At 34.1% G+C, this 19,552-nt stretch overlaps 2 protein-coding genes and 1 long non-coding RNA gene across 33 annotated transcripts in view; 2 read left to right on the forward strand and 1 right to left on the reverse strand.

Moving 5' to 3' along the window:
- Positions 1 to 19,552, reverse strand: part of LOC127501176 (major histocompatibility complex class I-related gene protein) — a 128,712-nt gene that overhangs the window by 90,752 nt on the left and 18,408 nt on the right. For 3 of the 29 annotated variants that reach the window (XR_007926551.1, XR_007926550.1, XR_007926549.1), the window contains exons 1-2: positions 12,111 to 12,276; positions 10,402 to 10,660 (exon numbers count right to left, since the gene is read on the reverse strand). The exons of 21 other annotated variants lie outside the window; for them this stretch is intronic. Coding sequence is in view for 5 of the 8 variants with exons in the window: in XM_051873058.1 (XP_051729018.1) it covers positions 10,402 to 10,660; positions 12,111 to 12,116 (265 nt within the window). In the remaining 3 variants the exon portion in view is untranslated. Of the gene's footprint in view, positions 1 to 10,401; positions 10,661 to 12,110; positions 12,290 to 19,552 lie in introns of those variants that run through there. 5 more of the 29 variants (XM_051873058.1, XM_051873057.1, XM_051873055.1 and 2 more) reach the window with 3 other exon arrangements.
- LOC127501178 (tapasin) overlaps positions 1 to 19,552 on the forward strand; it is a 47,321-nt gene that overhangs the window by 24,801 nt on the left and 2,968 nt on the right. Inside the window, exons 1-2 of one of the 3 annotated variants that reach the window (XM_051873059.1) lie at positions 13,303 to 13,381; positions 19,296 to 19,490. The exons of 1 other annotated variant lie outside the window; for it this stretch is intronic. In XM_051873059.1, the coding sequence (XP_051729019.1) occupies positions 13,318 to 13,381; positions 19,296 to 19,490 (259 nt within the window). In that variant the 5' untranslated portion in view covers positions 13,303 to 13,317. Of the gene's footprint in view, positions 1 to 13,302; positions 13,382 to 19,032; positions 19,207 to 19,295; positions 19,491 to 19,552 lie in introns of those variants that run through there. One more of the 3 variants, XM_051873060.1, reaches the window with a different exon arrangement.
- LOC127501188 (uncharacterized) lies at positions 14,700 to 16,119 on the forward strand. The gene is made up of 3 exons (XR_007926553.1): positions 14,700 to 15,455; positions 15,841 to 15,869; positions 15,967 to 16,119. It is a non-coding gene; the product is annotated as an uncharacterized LOC127501188 (long non-coding RNA).

Below are 19,552 nucleotides of genomic sequence, written 5' to 3' on the forward strand. Positions count from 1 at the left end.
ATTGCCACCATAAAGTTCCCAAGCATTTATCGCATTTATCTTACTTACAAAAATAAACTGTGATCCTTTAAGTGATCGAAGTCCTATCCATATACATGTTCTGGAGAGCACTCTTCATTAATATTGTCCAGATCACAATTGGTTGTTTATCTTTGACTGTTTTAGGTTTTCTGGACTTTAAACTAAGTCTCAGGAAAGTAATTTAGTGTAAATCAGTGATACTCGATCTACTCTTGGAGGACCATCATCCTGCAGAGTCGAGCTCCAGTCCTACTGAAACATCAGCTGATCTCAGTGTCAGGATGACTGAACAATGACAGTCAGTGTGAGAGAGCAGAGCTGGAGCTGAACTCTGCAGGAGACACGACTACACACACTGAGTTCAGCAGGTCAACATCAATCTTCCTCTACTGCACGTGTGTGTGAACGTACACTTCTGATGAGCAGGAGATTGACTAAAATGTATGTGGAGGAAAAGTGAGAGATTTCTTGAATCAAAGAATAATAAGGAATAATAATATTAGATAATTCAGCTTCTTACTGAAAATGACATTGTATGTTAGTTTCCTGTACAAATAGTTGTGCGCACACACACACAGTAACCATGGAAACATGTTGTGCTGTTGTAGCAGTTCAGTGTTCTGCATCAGCAAAGTCTCTTTCAGGAAAGTCATTTCACTCGGCGGCCATTTTTGAAACGCCTCTCAGCAGCTGTTTCAGTCATGTGAGTGCAGCTCCTCTCTCTTCGAATGGAGAAACATCAAATCCTCCAAAGCTGTTCACCAAGCTTACGATTAAACTTCATATTTGAAATCACCAATGAAATCTGACAACAACTGTATCATAAATTTTATTACTAAATGCTTAAATCATGACAAAAAAAATGCATTTTTCAGGCTGGAAAATCAATCAATCTGCATTTGATTGATCTAAAAACAGACAGACAGTCAGAAGTGTGTGTGTGTGTGTGTGTGTGCGCGCGCGCGCGCGCACATCTGTTTACATTTGAATTTTTTGACAGTTGGAGTTTCAGTTGGAGTTTGAATTCTGTCAATAAAAGTCAATGGAATGTTTGTGAGTTTATCATCTGCTGAAAACTGTTAGTCTGATCAGTTATAAAAGATATAATCAATAAAATTAATAATCTTAATAATTAAGGATGGAGGGGAGATGAAGGAGGAAACTTAATTAAGTTTCGTTTAGTGGTTTTTATTATTATTACAGTTGAAGAGGGAAAAAGTGGAATGAACTATATAATTTAATAAAAGGTTAAAGAGTTTAAATTCCCTCCTTGAAATTTTGGAGGTTTTTTTATTATTATTATTTAAAAGAATGAAATTATTTCAATAAAAATGTTTCATTTAGAGAAATGTATCTTACTTATTATTTATTATATTTTTCTTCCTTGTTGAAAATAAAATAATGAAATTATCTCAATATAAATGTTTAATTTAGAGAAATGTATTAATCTTAGGTTACTGATTATATAACCACCAAAGAAGGATGGCGGAGAGAAGAAAGAGGGAAGTTGAGCTTTGTTTAATTATTATTATTATTATTACTGTTATTATTATTTTTGTTTATTTTTTATTCATTTTGTATGTTTACGATTTTACTATTGCTTTTTTTTCCCTTAGTTTATTTTTTTTCTACCTCTCTCTCTAAGTTTTCTCCCCTTTTCTTTTTTGTTGTTTTGTAAAAATGTTTTAAGGGGAGGAAAAAGAAATTATTCTTACAGTTGAAAACCACTAAATGTTAGAGGAGCAAATGCATTGGGAATCTGTAGACCCCTTTGTCCAAAATCAAAAGAAATTTTGGACAATATTAGGCAAACTTGTGAAGGACGCCACAGCTGGAAGTCTATTGATAAGAGTGAATGTGTTTGTTTATTTGAGATTGTGATTATGAGGGAGGAAAACAAGATGAAAGAGTTAATGTTTCCCTTCATGATGATATAAATATTATTAAGGGGGGGAAAAAGAAATAAATAAATGTGAGGACTTATAAATAATAACTGTAAATACAAATGGTTTAAACAATCCAATAAAAAAAAAGAGGTACTCTAGAAACTTAAGAGAGATGAAGGGGAAATTATTTTTCTGCAAGAAACACATTTAAATAAAGAAAAACATAAAGAATTATAAACGTTGTTTGGAGCTCAAGTATTCGTCATTTACATTCGTCATCATCATTTACATCAGTAAAAAGAGGAGAAATATTGGTTAAGGAATATTTTAATTTTAAAAGTGAATTTAGTGAAATAGATCAGGAGGGAAGATTTGTTAGTGAGCGGATAATTAGAAGGACAAAAATAACTTTAATTAATGTGTAAAACCCACCTGGGAAAAAATGTAAAATTTTAAAAAAATATTTTATTGTTGTTAGTAATGGAAGTTAAAGGAATAATGATTATGGCAGGAGATTTCAATTTGGTGATGGATGAAGAATTAGATACTCAGAGTACAAGAAACACAAATCAGTAAAAGGGGCAGATGTGGATTGACAGATGTGTGCCGTTTACATATTACTCTGAAGATCATAATATTTATTCCAGATTAGATTATATATTTATGTTAAAAAACGATGTGCTAAGGGTAAAGAGCTGTGAAATTTGACCAATAACTAGTAGATCATGCAGTGATAATGGAAATGGATCTTGGGAGAAATCAAGGATCTTCAATATGGAGGTTTAATAATTCTCTTCTTAGGGATAATATTTTTAAAGATAAAATAATACACTGTTTTAGAAATTATATAGAGTAATAATAATGGAGAAGAGACAGCAGTTATATTGTGGGAGGATGCTAAAGCCACAATGAGACGGGAAATAATAGCAGATGATCATGGAAAAATAGAGAAGTTCAACTTAGAAAATAAATTAAAAAGTTTACAAGAAAAGTAAGGAGGTTCATGAAGAGTTAAAGAAGTCCTTAGATAAAATAGAAATTGCAGATATTGAGAAGAACTTAATGTATATGATAATAGTGCAAAATCTCTAAGAAGTCTAGCATTTAAAAACAAAAACAAAACAAAAAGAAAAAATCTTCAATAATGAGTAAAGGGATGAAGGGTCGGTTGAAAGAAAGGGAAAGTTAGAAATAGTTTCGTGTTTTAGAGATTATTACCCGTCTCTTTATAAACCAGATTCTGAATGTTTGGATTCAGTAAAATTAAAAATTATTTGAATTCTTTAAATCTTCCTATAATTACAAGTCAACAAAATAAAGTGTTAACCTCTCCAATAACAGAAGAAGAGATTAAGAGATATTAAAAAAAGTAAAACAGAAAAATGTCCCGGCAGTGATGGATTTACAAATGAATTTTATAAAGAATTGAATAAATTGTTGTCCCCAATATTGTGTGAGGATTTTAACTGGATTAGAACAGGATGAGTGACGGACATGAACTCATCTATTATAACCGTAATATTACAGGAAGGGAAAGACCCTAAACAATGTTCATCTATAGACCTGTATCCTCGTTAAATAGATCAGAAGTTCTTCACATCAATAATCGCTACTAGACTTGCTGATATAATACCAACAATACTGAACTCAGATCAGACAGGATTTGTGAAAAATCGGGTATTATTTGATAATGTACGAAGAACACTAAATCTTATTGATTATGCGACTAAAACTCAGAAACATGTTAATGATGACATTAGATGCTGAAAAAGCTTTCGATAGGGTCTCATGGCACTTCATTTTTGAAACTTGTGAAGCATATGGTTTTAACCAAAGGTTTATTAAATTAGTTAAAAAATATATATAATCAACCGAATGCAAGAGTGAGAGCCAATGGAGTTCATTCAGAGAATTTAGCATTAATGAGGAGGACAAGACAAGAGGATCCCTTAATTATCACCTCAAATATTTGCTTTATGTATCGAGCCCTCAGCGCAGAGTATACGAGTGATTTCTTTAATAAAAGATCTTAGTCATTTCAAAAAGAGGCATATTATTTTTAGAAAATGTATCTGGGATGAGGGGAAACCAAGAGCAAGACTAAAGGTTTTACAAAATAGTAAAGAAATGTGGGGTTATCATTGACAAATCTGGAGTATTATTATTACACAGCCCAGATTGAGCCAATTTTGAGCTGGATGCGAGCGGATAATATATCAAAGTGGAAATGTATGGAAACTGGGTCACGTGATGCAATTAGTACATTAATATTTTGTGGAAGAAAGAAAAAGGTGAATACTAGTTATTATTGTATAAGTGAAACTTTTAAATGTTGGAGAAGAATTTGCAAAGTGATGAATATTAGTGATCATGAGATGATTTGTTTGAGAGAAATAGCAAGAGATCCAGATTTAAACCAAATACTTTTGATGATGTATTGAAGGTTTGGGCTGGAAAAGGACTTGAGATTCTGTCAAATTTATGGAGACAATGAGATGGAGACGTTTGAGAGCATATGGGGAAATATGTATCGTCTAGGACATTATTTTACAAATATCTTCAAATAAGAAGTTATTTAAAGGATGAGATTAAAATAAAACTTTAGATGATATTCACCCTCTGTTGTGTTTTATGATTAAAGTTAGTAAAATTAATAGAGTAGATAACTTGATAGGACGAATAAATAATATATTCGAAGAAATTAAACATACGGGTTTATATAATATTGAAACAAAATGAATTTGAAATTTAATTAGATAATAAAATAACAGAAGGAGATTGGAAACAAAGTTTAAAAGAACATTTAAGAACTACACAATCTCCATATTGGCGAGAATATGCTTGGAAAATCAATATGCGATATTTTATAACACCAGAAATATCTTCCAAATATAATCATTTATTTTCAGGATGTTGGAGAAGCTGCGGTGAAGTTGCTCCATGGAGAGGATAACATGAAATTAAGAGCAAAAGTTTACATTTTGAAAAGATTTGGGCACCTCTAAAATCAAAGTATATACTATAAAATAAAGGAATCATATTAATTACCTCTTTATATAACCCTGCCTCCCTTTCAACTTACTATTTTATTATTTTATTTATTTAATATTATTATTAATTGATTTTAAATAATATTATTTGAATTACTATTGAATTAGGAATTAGGTGTCATTATAAGAGTTTGATATGAATATGTGAATGTTTAATTTTTGTGTGTGTATTTCTTGTATTTTTTTATTTTCTTTTTTTTCTCCTATTTTTGTATGTAAAAGTGTTTAATTGTGTATGTATTGGTTATTGTTCTAATTATTATTTATTTGTTTATTTTTATTTATTCATTATTTATTTTTTTATGTGTTGGTGATGGTATTATCACAAAAGATAAAAAAGTGAAAGGAAGAGAATGAAGAAGGAAAAATTAGGAATAACTATTGGTGAAAAATATTATGTCTTTAAAGTAAATGTTCATTTGTATAACTGTATTAAATGTGCTTGAACTGAAAGACATAATAAAGTATATAAAAAATTAATAATCTTAAATAGGATATCATCCTTATTAAGACTCTTCTCACTGTTGAAGAGTGATTTTACCGCAGTAACAGAGTAAATCAGCAGCACTCGATCGACTCCTGGAGGATCTTCATCCTTTTATCTTTTCAAGAAAGCAACACAAAAATAACTGTAACGGCCTCTATATTAATTAATCTATTATTAATTATATTTTATTTAATCATATGTATTTTAGTAAAATAATTGTATAAATAAGTATAATCAAATATTATTAATGTACAGGTGCTGGTCATATAATTAGAATATCATCAAAAAGTTGATTTATTTCACTAATTCCATTCAAAAAGTGAAACTTGTATATTATATTCATTCATTACACACAGACCGATATATTTCAAATGTTTATTTCTTTTAATTTTGATGATTATAACTGACAACTAAGGAAAATCCCAAATTCAGTATCTCAGAAAATTAGAATATTACTTAAGACCAATACAAAGAAAGGATTTTTAGAAATCTTGGCCAACTGAAAAGTATGAACATGAAAAGTATGAGCATGTACAGCACTCAATACTTAGTTGGGGCTCCTTTTGCCTGAATTACTGCAGCAATGCGGCGTGGCATGGAGTCGATCAGTCTGTGGCACTGCTCAGGTGATATAAGAGCCCAGGTTGCTCTGATAGTGGCCTTCAGCTCTTCTGCATTGTTGGGTCTGGCATATCACATCTTCCTCTTCACAATACCCCATAGATTTTCTATGGGGTTAAGGTCAGGCGAGTTTGCTGGCCAATTAAGAACAGGGATACCATGGACCTTAAACCAGATACTGGTAGCTTTGGCACTGTGTGCAGGTGCCAAGTCCTGTTGGAAAATGAAATCTGCATCTCCATAAAGTTGGTCAGCAGCAGGAAGCATGAAGTGCTCTAAAACTTCCTGGTATACAGCTGCGTTGACCTTGGACCTCAGAAAACACAGTGGACCAACACCAGCAGATGACATGGCACCCCATACCATCACTGACTGTGGAAACTTTACACTGGACCTCAAGCAACGTGGATTGTGTGCCTCTCCTCTCTTCCTCCAGACTCTGGGACCCTGATTTCCAAAGGAAATCCAAAATTTACTTTCATCAGAGAACATAACTTTGGAGCACTCAGCAGCAGTCCAGTCCTTTTTGTCTTTAGCCCAGGCGAGACGCTTCTGACGCTGTCTGTTGTTCAAGAGTGGCTTGACACAAGGAATGCGACAGCTGAAACCCATGTCTTGCATACGTCTGTGCGTAGTGGTTCTTGAAGCACTGACTCCAGCTGCAGTCCACTCTTTGTGAATCTCCCCCACATTTTTGAATGGGTTTTGTTTCACAATCCTCTCCAGGGTGCGGTTATCCCTATTGCTTGTACACTTTTTTCTACCACATCTTTTCCTTCCCTTCGCCTCTCTATTAATGTGCTTGGACACAGAGCTCTGTGAACAGCCAGCCTCTTTTGCAATGACCTTTTGTGTCTTGCCCTCCTTGTGCAAGGTGTCAATTGTCGTCTTTTGGACACCTGTCAAGTCAGCAGTCTTCCCCATGATTGTGTAGCCTACAGAACTAGACTGAGAGACCATTTAAAGGCCTTTGCAGGTGTTTTGAGTTAATTAGCTGATTAGAGTGTGGCACCAGGTGTCTTCAATATTGAACCTTTTCACAATATTCTAATTTTCTGAGATACTGAATTTGGGATTTTCCTTAGTTGTCAGTTATAATCATCAAAATTAAAAGAAATAAACATTTGAAATATATCAGTCTGTGTGTAATGAATGAATATAATATACAAGTTTCACTTTTTGAATGGAATTAGTGAAATAAATCAACTTTTTGATGATATTCTAATTATATGACCAGCACCTGTATATTTTATTAATTCATCTGGGTTAAATTGGTTTGTTGTGGTTTCTGCTCAAAAGATCGAGAGCGTTTTAGAAACTGGTTTTGCTCAGAAAGAAACACTGATCACAATCATTAAGAGCTTCAGGATGGAATAATAATATTAAATAATTCAGCTTCTCACTGGAAATGACATTGTGTGTTACGTTTCCTGTACAAATAGTTGTACAACATGAGCACACACACACACACACACACAGAGTTACTGATCTTCACAGAGGATCAGCTGATGAATGCACAGTAACCATGGAAACATGTTGTGCTGTTGTAGCAGTTCAGTGATCTGCATCAGCAAAGTCTCTTTCAGGAAAGTCATTTCACTCGGTGGCCATCTTTGAAACGCCTCTCAGCAGCTGTTTCAGTCATGTGAGTGCAGCTCCTCTCTCTTTGAATGGAGAAACATCAAATTCTCCAAAGCTGTTCACCAAGATTATGATTAAACTTCATATTTGAAATCACCAATGAAATCTGACAACAACTGTCTCATAAATTTTGTTTCTAAACGCTCAAATCATGACAAAAAACTGCATTTTTCAGGCTGGAGCAGCCGATGCACATGTGCAATCATAAACACTGACTGTTTCTATAGCAACCGGAGCTTCTAACGGCAGCTGCAGTGACGCGATGACTTTAGCAATTGATGATTGGCTCCTTTACCTAGAAGGCGGGACTTATTCTGCCATATTGCGTTCTGCACTTTCTCCCAATCATAGTAATACGAGTGAACCGTCTTTATATATCTAGTCTTTGGCACCAGTGTTTTGGGAACAGTGGCGTCTGTTCTCACTAGAGCCTTGAGCACACAATAGGGACCTGTGAGTCTCATGTGACGACTAAATGCCATTCAAACATCATTTGTCATTTATTTATGACCTGTTCATCTTCTGTGAATCTGGCATCTGTCTGTTTCACTGTGTCTGTTTCTCTGTGTCCGTCTCTCTGTGTCTCTGAGGTTCTGTTTGTGTTCTGTCGAGCTCATTCTCCTGCACTCAGACACAATGAAAACCCTGTTGAGACCAGCTTAGACCTGCATGAATTCGGACAGCTGTCAGCTCTGAGAATGATTGATCACACAGAGCTCAGAGCAACTGTGATCTTCTGATCAATAACAAATAACTGATCAACCTTCATTCTGCTTCTCTAATAAGAGCAAAGCAGACCTCATTTCAGCCCTGACGTCTGACGAATCACATCTGATCCTGAACTTCAGCAGCGGCTGAAACAACCACAGGAGAACAATCTTATTCTGAGGAACCACGGCAGAGATGGAGATACAATATAAAACACGCTTGATGTCAGAAAGCTCCTGTGATTCATATAAAATAGATTGTTTGGAAAATCAATCATGATTTGATTCAGCAGGACGTCCTGTCACATCACTTCAGCTCATCTGAATCATCTCTCTTTTTCTCCTCTGTCTTTAAAATAGAACTGGTTTCTTTTCTTACAAAACAAAGAAGGAAGTGAATGATTTATGACATTTGTTTCAGTCTGTTCGTCTTCCTCTGATGCTGACAGACGCTAGACTGAAATACTGAGAGTGTTTCTAACCGTTGAATCTACAGCAACAGAAATGATTATTAAACTGAGATGTGAGTTTATCATCTGAATTTATTATGATGAGAGAGACAGAGCGTGTGTTGTGAAATAACACAAAGACAATAAACAGACAACATGATTTCTATTGTGATGTTCTCGCTGGATGAACACGACAGCAAACATACTGCGCTATCAGTGTAACCTGACTCATGAATGAACGACTCTTATGAACCGCTCTGAATCATGGGTTTGACTGAATCACTCACTGACTGAATCGGTCGAGCAGTTGGTGAATTATTCACTGCAGCGGATGTCATGTGATTTTCATCATGTCCAATCAAAATTAACTGTAAACTGTGACTGTGTTGTGTGTATTTTATGCTTGTGTGACTTAAATCTGTGAAATTACTGACTGGATGTTAAAGACACACATTAGGAAGAACGTTCTGTCATAATAAATGGTACTTTAATTCAAAAAGAAATGTTGCCAAAAGTAGTATTGTTTTTGTTTAGTATGTTTGTTGATTCTAGTTGGGATCAGTTATTTTTAAAGAATCGTTAATGAATCGGTTAATGAACTGGAATGGTGTCTCAGAAACAATTAAATCCTTTAAATTCCTGTCCCTGCTCATCAGTTTACCTTCTTTTACACTCTTGTATACTTTACTATGTATAAACTGATGGAGACAGTAGAAAGAACAGTTTCCCGACAGCAGAGAGCAGACGACTCTGAAGAGACCTACTCTGATTACATGATATTAAAATCAAACCAAATCTGCATTGATCTCAGAGCAAAACTAGATATGTAAAGTTCATCAAGATGAATTCTTGATGCTGCCTTGACAAAGTCTCATCTGAAAGTTTAACATAGTTTTAATAGTTGATAATTCTTGAGCACCAGCAGTAAGAGAGACAGTTAGACAGTCATTCAGAAAGACAGTGTGTGTGTGGGGGGGGGGTTATATTTCAATTTCAGTTGGTGTTTGAACAGTTGTGGCTGTTTGAACATTTTGTCAATGTATGTCTAAGGGATATTTTATCATCTGCTGTGGGAAAACCGTTAGTCTGATTATCATTTATAAAAGATATAGTCAATAAAATCAATAATCTTAAATAGGATATCATACTTATTAAGACTCTTCACCCTGTTGAAGAGTGACTCTTTACCACAATACTGTAACACTGTAAATCGAGAGCCAGAGATTTCTTGAGTCACAGATAAATGAATTAACAGCATTATTATTATAATTATAAGTGTGCCCCAATCTGAAATACAGTCTTTTTGTTGCAAGCATGCTTGGGGTCTCTAACAACAAGATAAAGAAATGGTAGTTATACTCTGGTAGGTAAAATCTATCAGTAATTTTTCATTAGCATGCAATTATGCACTAGTTACACACAATTATAAAATTAACTAGAATGGGAAAATATATTTTACTGGGAAGTAATTCAACTAAAATCTGTATTTGATCATATTAGCTTTGTCTGTGTGTGTAAGTGGGTTTGTTACCAACTTACCCTTTGACTGGTTAAACCGTTCCATTGCAATCTGGATGTTGTTTTTGAAGGCCTGATGGGTGCCAATCAGGCCCTGAGTCTCTCTGTCCCAGTAATCTGCTCCCTCATTCTGTCTCATCCACTCTGTCTTCGGCACAGCTTTCATTATGTTGCTGTCAAAGTACATAAACTGCTCATCATCCACCAGACCAACCACTGTGAACTCTGGGAAGTCAATGTCTCCAGACACAGCAGTGTAGAAGTATTTCAGAGTGTGTTCCTGTGGACAGAGAAAGAAACAGGGACAATACGATTTTAGTAATCATGTCAAATTAGACATTCCTGAATACAGCTTGTCCAAAATTAATGATTCACAGAATTACATGAACACTGAGATGTTAATTTGCCTGTATTAAAATAATTAATTCCATAATAGTTGAAAACTATTATCTATATTGCAATATTTCATTTGATACAAACTCTTTCCCCTTCATGCATGTAATTATGTTCATATTCAAAGTCTGAGTTACCACATTTAATGAGACCTTGTCAGTTATTGTACTAAAAATATAGCAAGATGTGCTTTTAATTAGAATAATCTTTACTCAGAAACAGCTTCATTGGCCAAGGAGCTCTGAGTGCAATATATAACACAAGAATAAAGATAACAAGACATGCATCTAGAGTAAACAGGGATAAGTTATATACTGTTAAACATATTTCAAGATATCACTGCAAGCAATAACGAATGTAAAAAAAGACAAATGTATTGCTGAATGTATTATTTGAAAACTGCAATAATGGAATGAAAAAAGCAAAAATGTTTGCAATAATGATTTGTAATATTGAGTATATATCAAAGAAATTAATATTTATTATTATTATTATTATTGGCTGGAAGGAAGGGTTGATTCGTGGCCTTGTATTGCCATCTAATGGACAAAAGGACTGAAGACAATTTTTCCAGGACGATTTTTTTTTTTCAATTGTTAATCGGTTCTTTTAAAAGGCAGAATTTCCTTATTTTCATTTTCTCTGCTATTAATGGGCTTTAATTTCAATACATTATAAAACAAATTATAAGTTTTATTTTTAATTAAAAATAGACCACAGTGTAGTGGGTTTAGAAAGTAGTTCGTCATCAGTCTCCGGGAAGAAAAACGCTTCTCAGGTCAGAAATGAAACTGATACCTCTGATACAGGAAACTAGCATGCTGTATATAAAGCTGTTTTTTGTTGTTGTTTGTTTTGTATATTTTTTTCCAAAATACATTTTGAGTTAACAAAAAACTCAAACCAATAAGCAAATAATTTGGTACAACAATTAGGCTATGTCAGCTATGGGCTATTTTATATTCATTTAATTTACACGCATAGCCTACTTTTGAATACAACAATTCCCTTTTTTTCTCAGTAGGTATAATTTAATTTTTCATTTAAGAATATTTTGTCAGTAAAGGATACATATTTTATAAAAAAAAATATAACTGTTAAATGTCATACATTAGCATGAATAGGCAAAGTTCAATGTTAATATGCTTTTGAGAATCATATTAAAATACGCAACATGCGTCAATAGGCTACATACTTATGGAAAGTGTCAATAAAACGAAATTTTGACTCAATATGGGCTGTTTATGTAGGTATTTTTTAGTGTAATAGAATAACTCGCCAAACTGCAATCTTACAAATAAATGGTAGCTACAGTCATACTAAAATATTTTACTCACCAGCATAGGCAAGTTGAGCTCCGAGGAGCAAAAGCACTACAGATCGCATCCTTGCTGTTGCATGATAAACAGTTTTTGTAAAAATCGTTCTAGAGAAATTAATTGAAATACTTGTTCTAGACGTTTCAGATGTCTGGAGATATACTGGTGAAATGTTTCTGAGAGAACGCCTAGATAAATAGTCTCTGAAATTCCAGCCAATAGATATTCCAGGTACGTTCAACGTCACAAGTTACTAAGAGCTACTTCCTTAACTGGGTTGATCAGGATTGTGGCGGCAGCAGGTGTAAGTCTTGTTCATATATAAAGGACATATTAAAGGTAAATAAATAATAAATAAAGTTAGAAAAGTCAACATTTCTCCTCTGGGTTATTATCTGATTTGTGACCAGGTTAAAGCATGCTGGTGTCATCTTTATCAACAGATTTTCTTTTAATTTAATATATAACATTTACTTAAAATGTTCACATAATAGAAATATCATGTTTGTTTATGGGAGTTGGTAGTTATTATAAAAATTATTTTGAACAATTAATTTGATTAACAAAATAAATGCATGTACAAAATATAAACCGATGTCCATCTTTTTTAAATAGCGTTACAAGTTACAGCTCACTTCAATAGTGGTGATACAATGCATTGTATTAATTTACCTTGTTTGTTATATAGTGATATTGGTAACACTTTACAATAAGCTTTCATTTGTTATCATGTGTTAACTACATGTACTAAGAATGAACAATACTTCAACAGCATTTATTAATCTTAATGTTAATTTCAACATTTACTGATACATTATTAAATCAAAAGTTGTATTTGTTAATGCACTGTGAACTAGCATGAACAAACAATGACCAGCTGTATTTTTTAAGTAATGTTAACAGATTAATAAATACTGTAACAAATGTATTGCTCATTATTAGTTCATGTTAGTTAATACAATAAGCATTTAGTGTATATTTTGAGAGGCTAAAAAGATGTTTACATGATGCTACATGAAAAATATGTCCCACGACGGCGGAGTATTTTCAAATGTCACAAAAATTGTTCCTGCGGTTAAAGCGCATGCGCCTTAAACACGCAGTTGAACTGGAAGTAAAACGCTGGAAGCCGCAAAGACGAAAAATTTTGGAAAAATCCGACGGATGATCTTTAACACGCCAAAAAGCACAGCTGTACAGACATATCATTTAAACTTTTAAAGCAATGATGTCTGATATTTCGACCATATACAAGATATCTATCATCGCTTTTATATTGTGTTTTCGTGGTAAGTTTTTGCTGCATGTGTGTGATCAGTGAACATAACTCTCATAATATTTCTAATCTTGCATAATCTTTTAGCTTCCGGTTCTGGAGTGCTGGTTTGTCCAGGAGAAGCCCGGTCATGGAGGAGGTTTCTCAGTACCAATGAGTCAAGAGAAATCTCTAATGTTCATCAGAACTGAAGCCTACAGTGAAGAGACCATGTCTGAACTTCATCCTCCTACAGACATCAGCCCGTCCAGGATTTACTGTGACTGGTCAGTGTCAATGCAGCATGTGATTTTTAAAAACATTTGTGGACTATATAATCTCTATAATAACTCACTCAAAGTCCATGCTCAAGTCAAAGAGTATTTGTTCAATGTTGTGCTGACTTGGTTGTCTGTATCTGCTGCTATGTTTCAAATAGTGTAGTAGTATAATACTGCCTGAAAAGTAAAAATACTGTATTTAAATCTCCTTTCTACACCATCCAGATCCAACACTACATTCACAGATGACACAGTATATAGTGCCTGTTCTAGAGTACAAAACAAATATGAGATGATAACTACACTTCAATGCACTGTCCTCCTCCAGATCCAGCTGGTACGTTCTGTAGTGTCGCCCTGAATCCATCAAAGGCTCTGTGAACAAACCAAAGTGTGAGATTAACCCTTACCAAAAGGTAACAACCCCAAATTTTTTAAATATTGCAGAAAAGATATTATATATAACTGTATATTATAATATATACTATATTTGCATAATATATATTATAATGATTCCAATTTTCACATTTTATTTCTTTTAATAAAAAAATATTTGCTTTCCAATTAGATTTAGCAATCCATAAATCTTATATTTTGATTAATTAAAATGAGACAACTCTAAACTCTGTTTATCCCTTTTGTGCTATTGAGGGTTCAACTTTTATACTTTGTTCACTTATGCTTTCTTTTTCTCTCTTTCTCAAGTCATTCTCAGTGCGTCCAGTAAAACTCCTGTGGTCCGCTCTAGACTGGGAGAACCGGTTCTGTTGGACTGTGGGTTCTGGGTCGACCCGTCTTCTCCAGTTCACGGCTCTGGATTTTCTGTCGAGTGGCGTTATCAGTTTCGGGGTGAAGGACGGCTGGTCCTCGCTTACGATGGCAAGAACGATCGATTTGCAGAGACGTCAGAGACCGGAGCCGATATTGACATCACAGGCCTCTATGAAACAGGAAATGCATCCCTGATTCTGGAAGAATCTCGAGTGAGACACTCAGGAACTTACATCTGCACAGTGTATCTTCCACACCTGCTGGCTCAGGTAGCCGTGGACCTGGAGATAGTTGGTGAGATGATTGAATACTCTGAACATAGTCAAGTCAGATTTTAATATATTACTCTATATATGATGTTGTAGTCAGCTAATTTATCAACAGTATTTGTTATATTAAACTACAGTTATTAGTTAGTAAAGTACAGTTATATACAATTTTCAGCATCATTACTCCAGTCTTCAGTGTCACATGATCCTTCAGAAATCATTCTAATATGATGATTTGCTGCTAATGAAACATTTATTGTGTGCAATTGTACAAAATATTTGTGTACAATATTTATTTTCAGGATTATTTGATGAATAGAAAGTTCAAAAGAACAGAATTTATCTGAAATACAAAGCTTTTGTAACATTATACACTACCGTTCAAAAGTTTGGGGTCAGTAAGAATTTTAATTTTAATTTTTTTGAAAAGAAATTAGAGAAATTAATACTTTTATTCAGCAAGGATGCATTAAATCGATCAAAAGTGACAGTAAAGACATTTATAATGTTAGAAAAGATTATATTTCAAATAAAAACTGTTCTTTTGAACTTTCTATTCATCAAAGAATCCTGAAAAAATATAGTGTATAAATACTGCCAGTCTAGGTATTGTCTCAACTGATTGTCTTTACAAGTGAATTATTCAGTCAACTGGTACATTCAGAAATGCTTATTAATTCAGGATTGAAACACCACTACTGTGTTGCTTCTGTTATTTTATTTTTAGATTTCAGTGCATGTTCTATTTGCATTTTTGAACGAATATTTACATCCATCAGAATGTTCTGTAAGTCTTGATTGTATATTTTGTTCACATCAGGTGTCAGCGCTCCTTCTATTGAGGACTCTATGGCGATGGTTGCTGTTGCTCTGGTGCTTTACGGCATGATAAAGTTTCTTTCCTGGACATTCAGCTCTTCTGTTTGATCACTACATCACTGAAGAGCTCTTTATAATTGAGCTGACATTAGAATGATCTGTTCTGCTCTATAGTAAAAAATAAAAAATCTTTTAATTCATACGTTTTTAAATATTGTAGTCAGTATCCTCACTGACCATATTGTTATGTAGACTTGAGCTGTGGTTGTCATATAAGATGCTTTACATTTACAAATGTATTAAAGGGAATATAAAGTATTTTTTTTTTGTATCTAAATTTTGTTTTCATATAGACTCCAGTGACTCTGAATTGGAGGACAAGGTAAAAACCTTTTTGCAGTACTATTACTCCCTAACAATTTCATTTATGTCATTTAAAACGAGTCTGTCTGCTTATTGTCTCTCTCTCTCTTCTGTAGAAAAAGACGTAAACCTGCTTCTGCTCCTGGAAGCTGAATAGGGTGCAGTAACATTGAAAAGGAACTTGTGAATAATCCTGTCAGAATAGTTGAATGTATTTTATTTCTATCTTTACTAAAAATTTCTGAACAGGAGAGTATCAATTGTAAAAAGACCCATCTTCAGCTCATAGATTCAACCAAACACCTGTTTTTAGGTGAGATTGGACTATTCCATATTTTTCACAACAGTTCAAGACAAGGTTGCTAGAGAAGGCGGTGAAAGAAGAGGTGTAGCTGTGATTGTAAATAGTTGAATTGTGCTACATAAGCCAAATAAGTTTAAGTTTCAGGATTGTTTTGTCTGTATGCTTATGTTTCCTTGTATATGTTTATACACATTTGTGTTTATGTGATTTATAATTTTATTTTTGGCTTTGTTTTTTTTAGTGAGTAAGATTTTCCCCCTAGAGAATGTAGTATTTAATAATTAAGTAGTAGTATGGGGACATTTCTACATGATTCTTGTTTAATGTATCCAATTAAAATATAAATCTTACTACATATAAAGGGTGTTCAGCTTAGCTGTGTTTTTGATGAATTTGTGAGGAATTCGAAGTCAATGTTTACATTTGATTTAAGAATAAATTTAAATGAATAAAGTTTTTTTCTAATTTTAATCATAATGTGAAAATAATTGTTTTTAAGCAACAGGGAACGTTGCAAAATGCACAACCCAAATTCACATCTCATTATTAAAGTGCTCTCCTGACTCTGGACAGATGGCCAGACCATCACAGGGGTAATAAAATACAATATAATAGAATAAAATATGTGTAAACTTACAATATTTTTTGCCCAAAACCAATGCACCTACAGTTTGTGTTATCAAAGTAAATGTGAGATCAACGTTTGTAAGATTAGTGATATGTGAATTGAAAAGCCTTTTATTGTATGTTTGCTTGTGCATGTTAATTCTGTATAGAAAATTAGGGCTGATTAATATGGTTTTAACCTGTATTTGTCTGAAAATTATTTGTTTTTGCACTGTTTTAATCTTACTTCTGGTGCACTGTTTTAATCTTACTTGCTTCTGGAGGGCTGAATTATACCCCTTATACCCCTTAAAAATTAAAATACAAACAAAAACTGTTAAATTCGGGCATCATTGTGATGATATTACGCAGCGTCTCTCACAAATGTCTCCATGGTTGCAAGGCACGCTCCCTGTGCAAGCAGGGGGTCACAGGCGCTGAGTAATATCATTGCGCCTGCTGCACCCATGGTACGGCAGCAAAGTTCCTTGATTATTACGCCGGAATGAGAGTATAGTTCCTAGTCATATCGGCCTAGAAAATCGCAACTTTTCATTTTCTGTCGGTCTTAGTACACGATGTAACTACAGAAGAGTCAAGTTTTAGATAGGAAAAATATCAAAACTGTTTGGTCATTTTTGAGCGAGATGCTAACGGTCTAATCAGATTCAATGAACTATGCTAAGCTATGCTAAAAGTGGTACCGCCAGACCCGGAGATCGGCTGAATGGATTCGAAAACGGTAAAACTCAACTGTTTATCTCTAGGGGAGTTGGAAAATGAGCCTATTTTCAAAAAAAGTGGAGTGTTCCTTTAAAGATGCAGTGTGTAAATTTTGCGGTGAGGTTGCGAATTGCAATATAGAGAAGCTACGGTGGCCAACACAGGACAAATATGTTGTTGTCTGAGACAGCATAGAGTAGCTAGTCAAGCAAACGCACTCTGTAGAGCAGTTTGTCCATTTAGGGCTACTGTAGAAACATGCCGGCGCAAAATCATGACTTAACATATAAGGGGACCCGCGGCGTATGTAGATAGAAATGGCTCATTCTAAGGTAATAAAAACATCACGGTTCATTATGTAAGGTCCTTATGCACCACTGAAAACATAGTTATGTATATTATATTACATTTCTGTCCTCCTAAAATTTACACATTGCACCTTTAAGCTAGTTATTTAACACATTGTATGGTCTTGAATTTTGAAGTGGATTTAATAAATTTTAATACTAAGGACGTCCTGTCATACCCTGCCCTCACCTTTGTTCTTCTGATACAACCGACCCATGCTGTGAGTAAAAAAAATACTTATAATATATATATATATATATATATATATATATATATATAAATTTGTAATGATACAGCTCTTGGATCAGTTACAGTTTAAGTTCATCATTGTTATCATATCTCCTTATCTAACCAATAAACAAGAGAAAAAGTGATGGCTGTTTGGCCTACAAAAAAACAAAACAAAACCCAAGGCACTTATAGGCCAAGGCCAAAATAATTAAGAAGTTACAGACAGGATCAATAGGACATTAATGTTCTAGGCATAAGGGTCACACTGTAGGCCTGTAAGGTAATTAGGCACTTATAACTATGGATGAAGTGCTGCATTTATGCAAAAGAAAAGCATTATACTGTAAATATTTAAAGTAATATAACTCAAAACTTCTAATTTATACATGACTGGTTTGTTATTCAATGTCACAACGTGTTTACTAAGAGACAGATCAAGTAAAAATTCTCAGATGTGAAACCATAACTAATCTGCACTCTGTCTAACCTGTACAAATCTGTCCAATTTTGTTTTGAACAGGTTTAGTTATAGCCTACAAACTTCACACCACTTTTTTTTTTCAATGACATGCAAATAAATACAATGCACAAAACTGCACTGGCTATACAGGTTTGGATGTTGTCACAATAAGAGATAGTATTTCCCTGTGTCCTGAGCTGCACTCTGTTCCGAGAAAGCACGTGATATCATGGCAAACGCCTCTTATTTATACACCGTATGGTGCGTTTGGAATACTATTGTGGGCTTAGAGCTCCACCTATTGGAGACCAATAGCAACTAGAAAGGCTAAAATTCACGTGTTTTAGAGAAATTTGTTATTTTAGCGTATAATCTGAGAGATCACGTGACTTTTGCATGATGTTACATTAATAATGTGTGTTACATACATTACATTGCATGAATTATATTTTGGTGCAAAATAAACAGCAGTTAATGCGCATGCGCTGTAAAATAAACAGCAGTTAATGCGCATGTGCTGTAAAACTGAAAGTAAATTACTGCAAGCTGCACTGATGTTTTGGGGGAAAACCTGCCGGACCTTTATTTAACACACAGTTATCATTTTAACAAGCAAAGCAACGATGTCTGAGATTTCGACCATATACAAGATATCTATCATCGCATTTACACTGTTTTGTAGCGGTAAGTTTTCGTAATCGAGACCACTTGGTCTTTAATACATTAGTAGGCTATGTGTGTGATCAATAAACACAATGTCTCTTACCGTTTAGCTTCTGGTTCTGGATGTCCGGTTCTGGAGTGCTGGTTTGTCCAGGAGAAGCCCGGTCATGGAGGAGGTTTCTCAGTACCAATGAGTCAAGAGAAATCTCTAATGTTCATCAGAACTGAAGCCTACAGTGAAGAGACCATGTCTGAACTTCATCCTTCTGCAGACATCAGCCCGTCCAGGATTTACTATGTGACTGGTCAGTGTCATTTTGAGTCAGTTAATTTTTTTAATTTTGTGCTCACTTTGTGGTCTGTATCT

This window comes from Ctenopharyngodon idella, chromosome 19, assembly GCF_019924925.1.
Source record: "Ctenopharyngodon idella isolate HZGC_01 chromosome 19, HZGC01, whole genome shotgun sequence".
Lineage (NCBI taxonomy): Eukaryota > Metazoa > Chordata > Actinopteri > Cypriniformes > Xenocyprididae > Ctenopharyngodon > Ctenopharyngodon idella.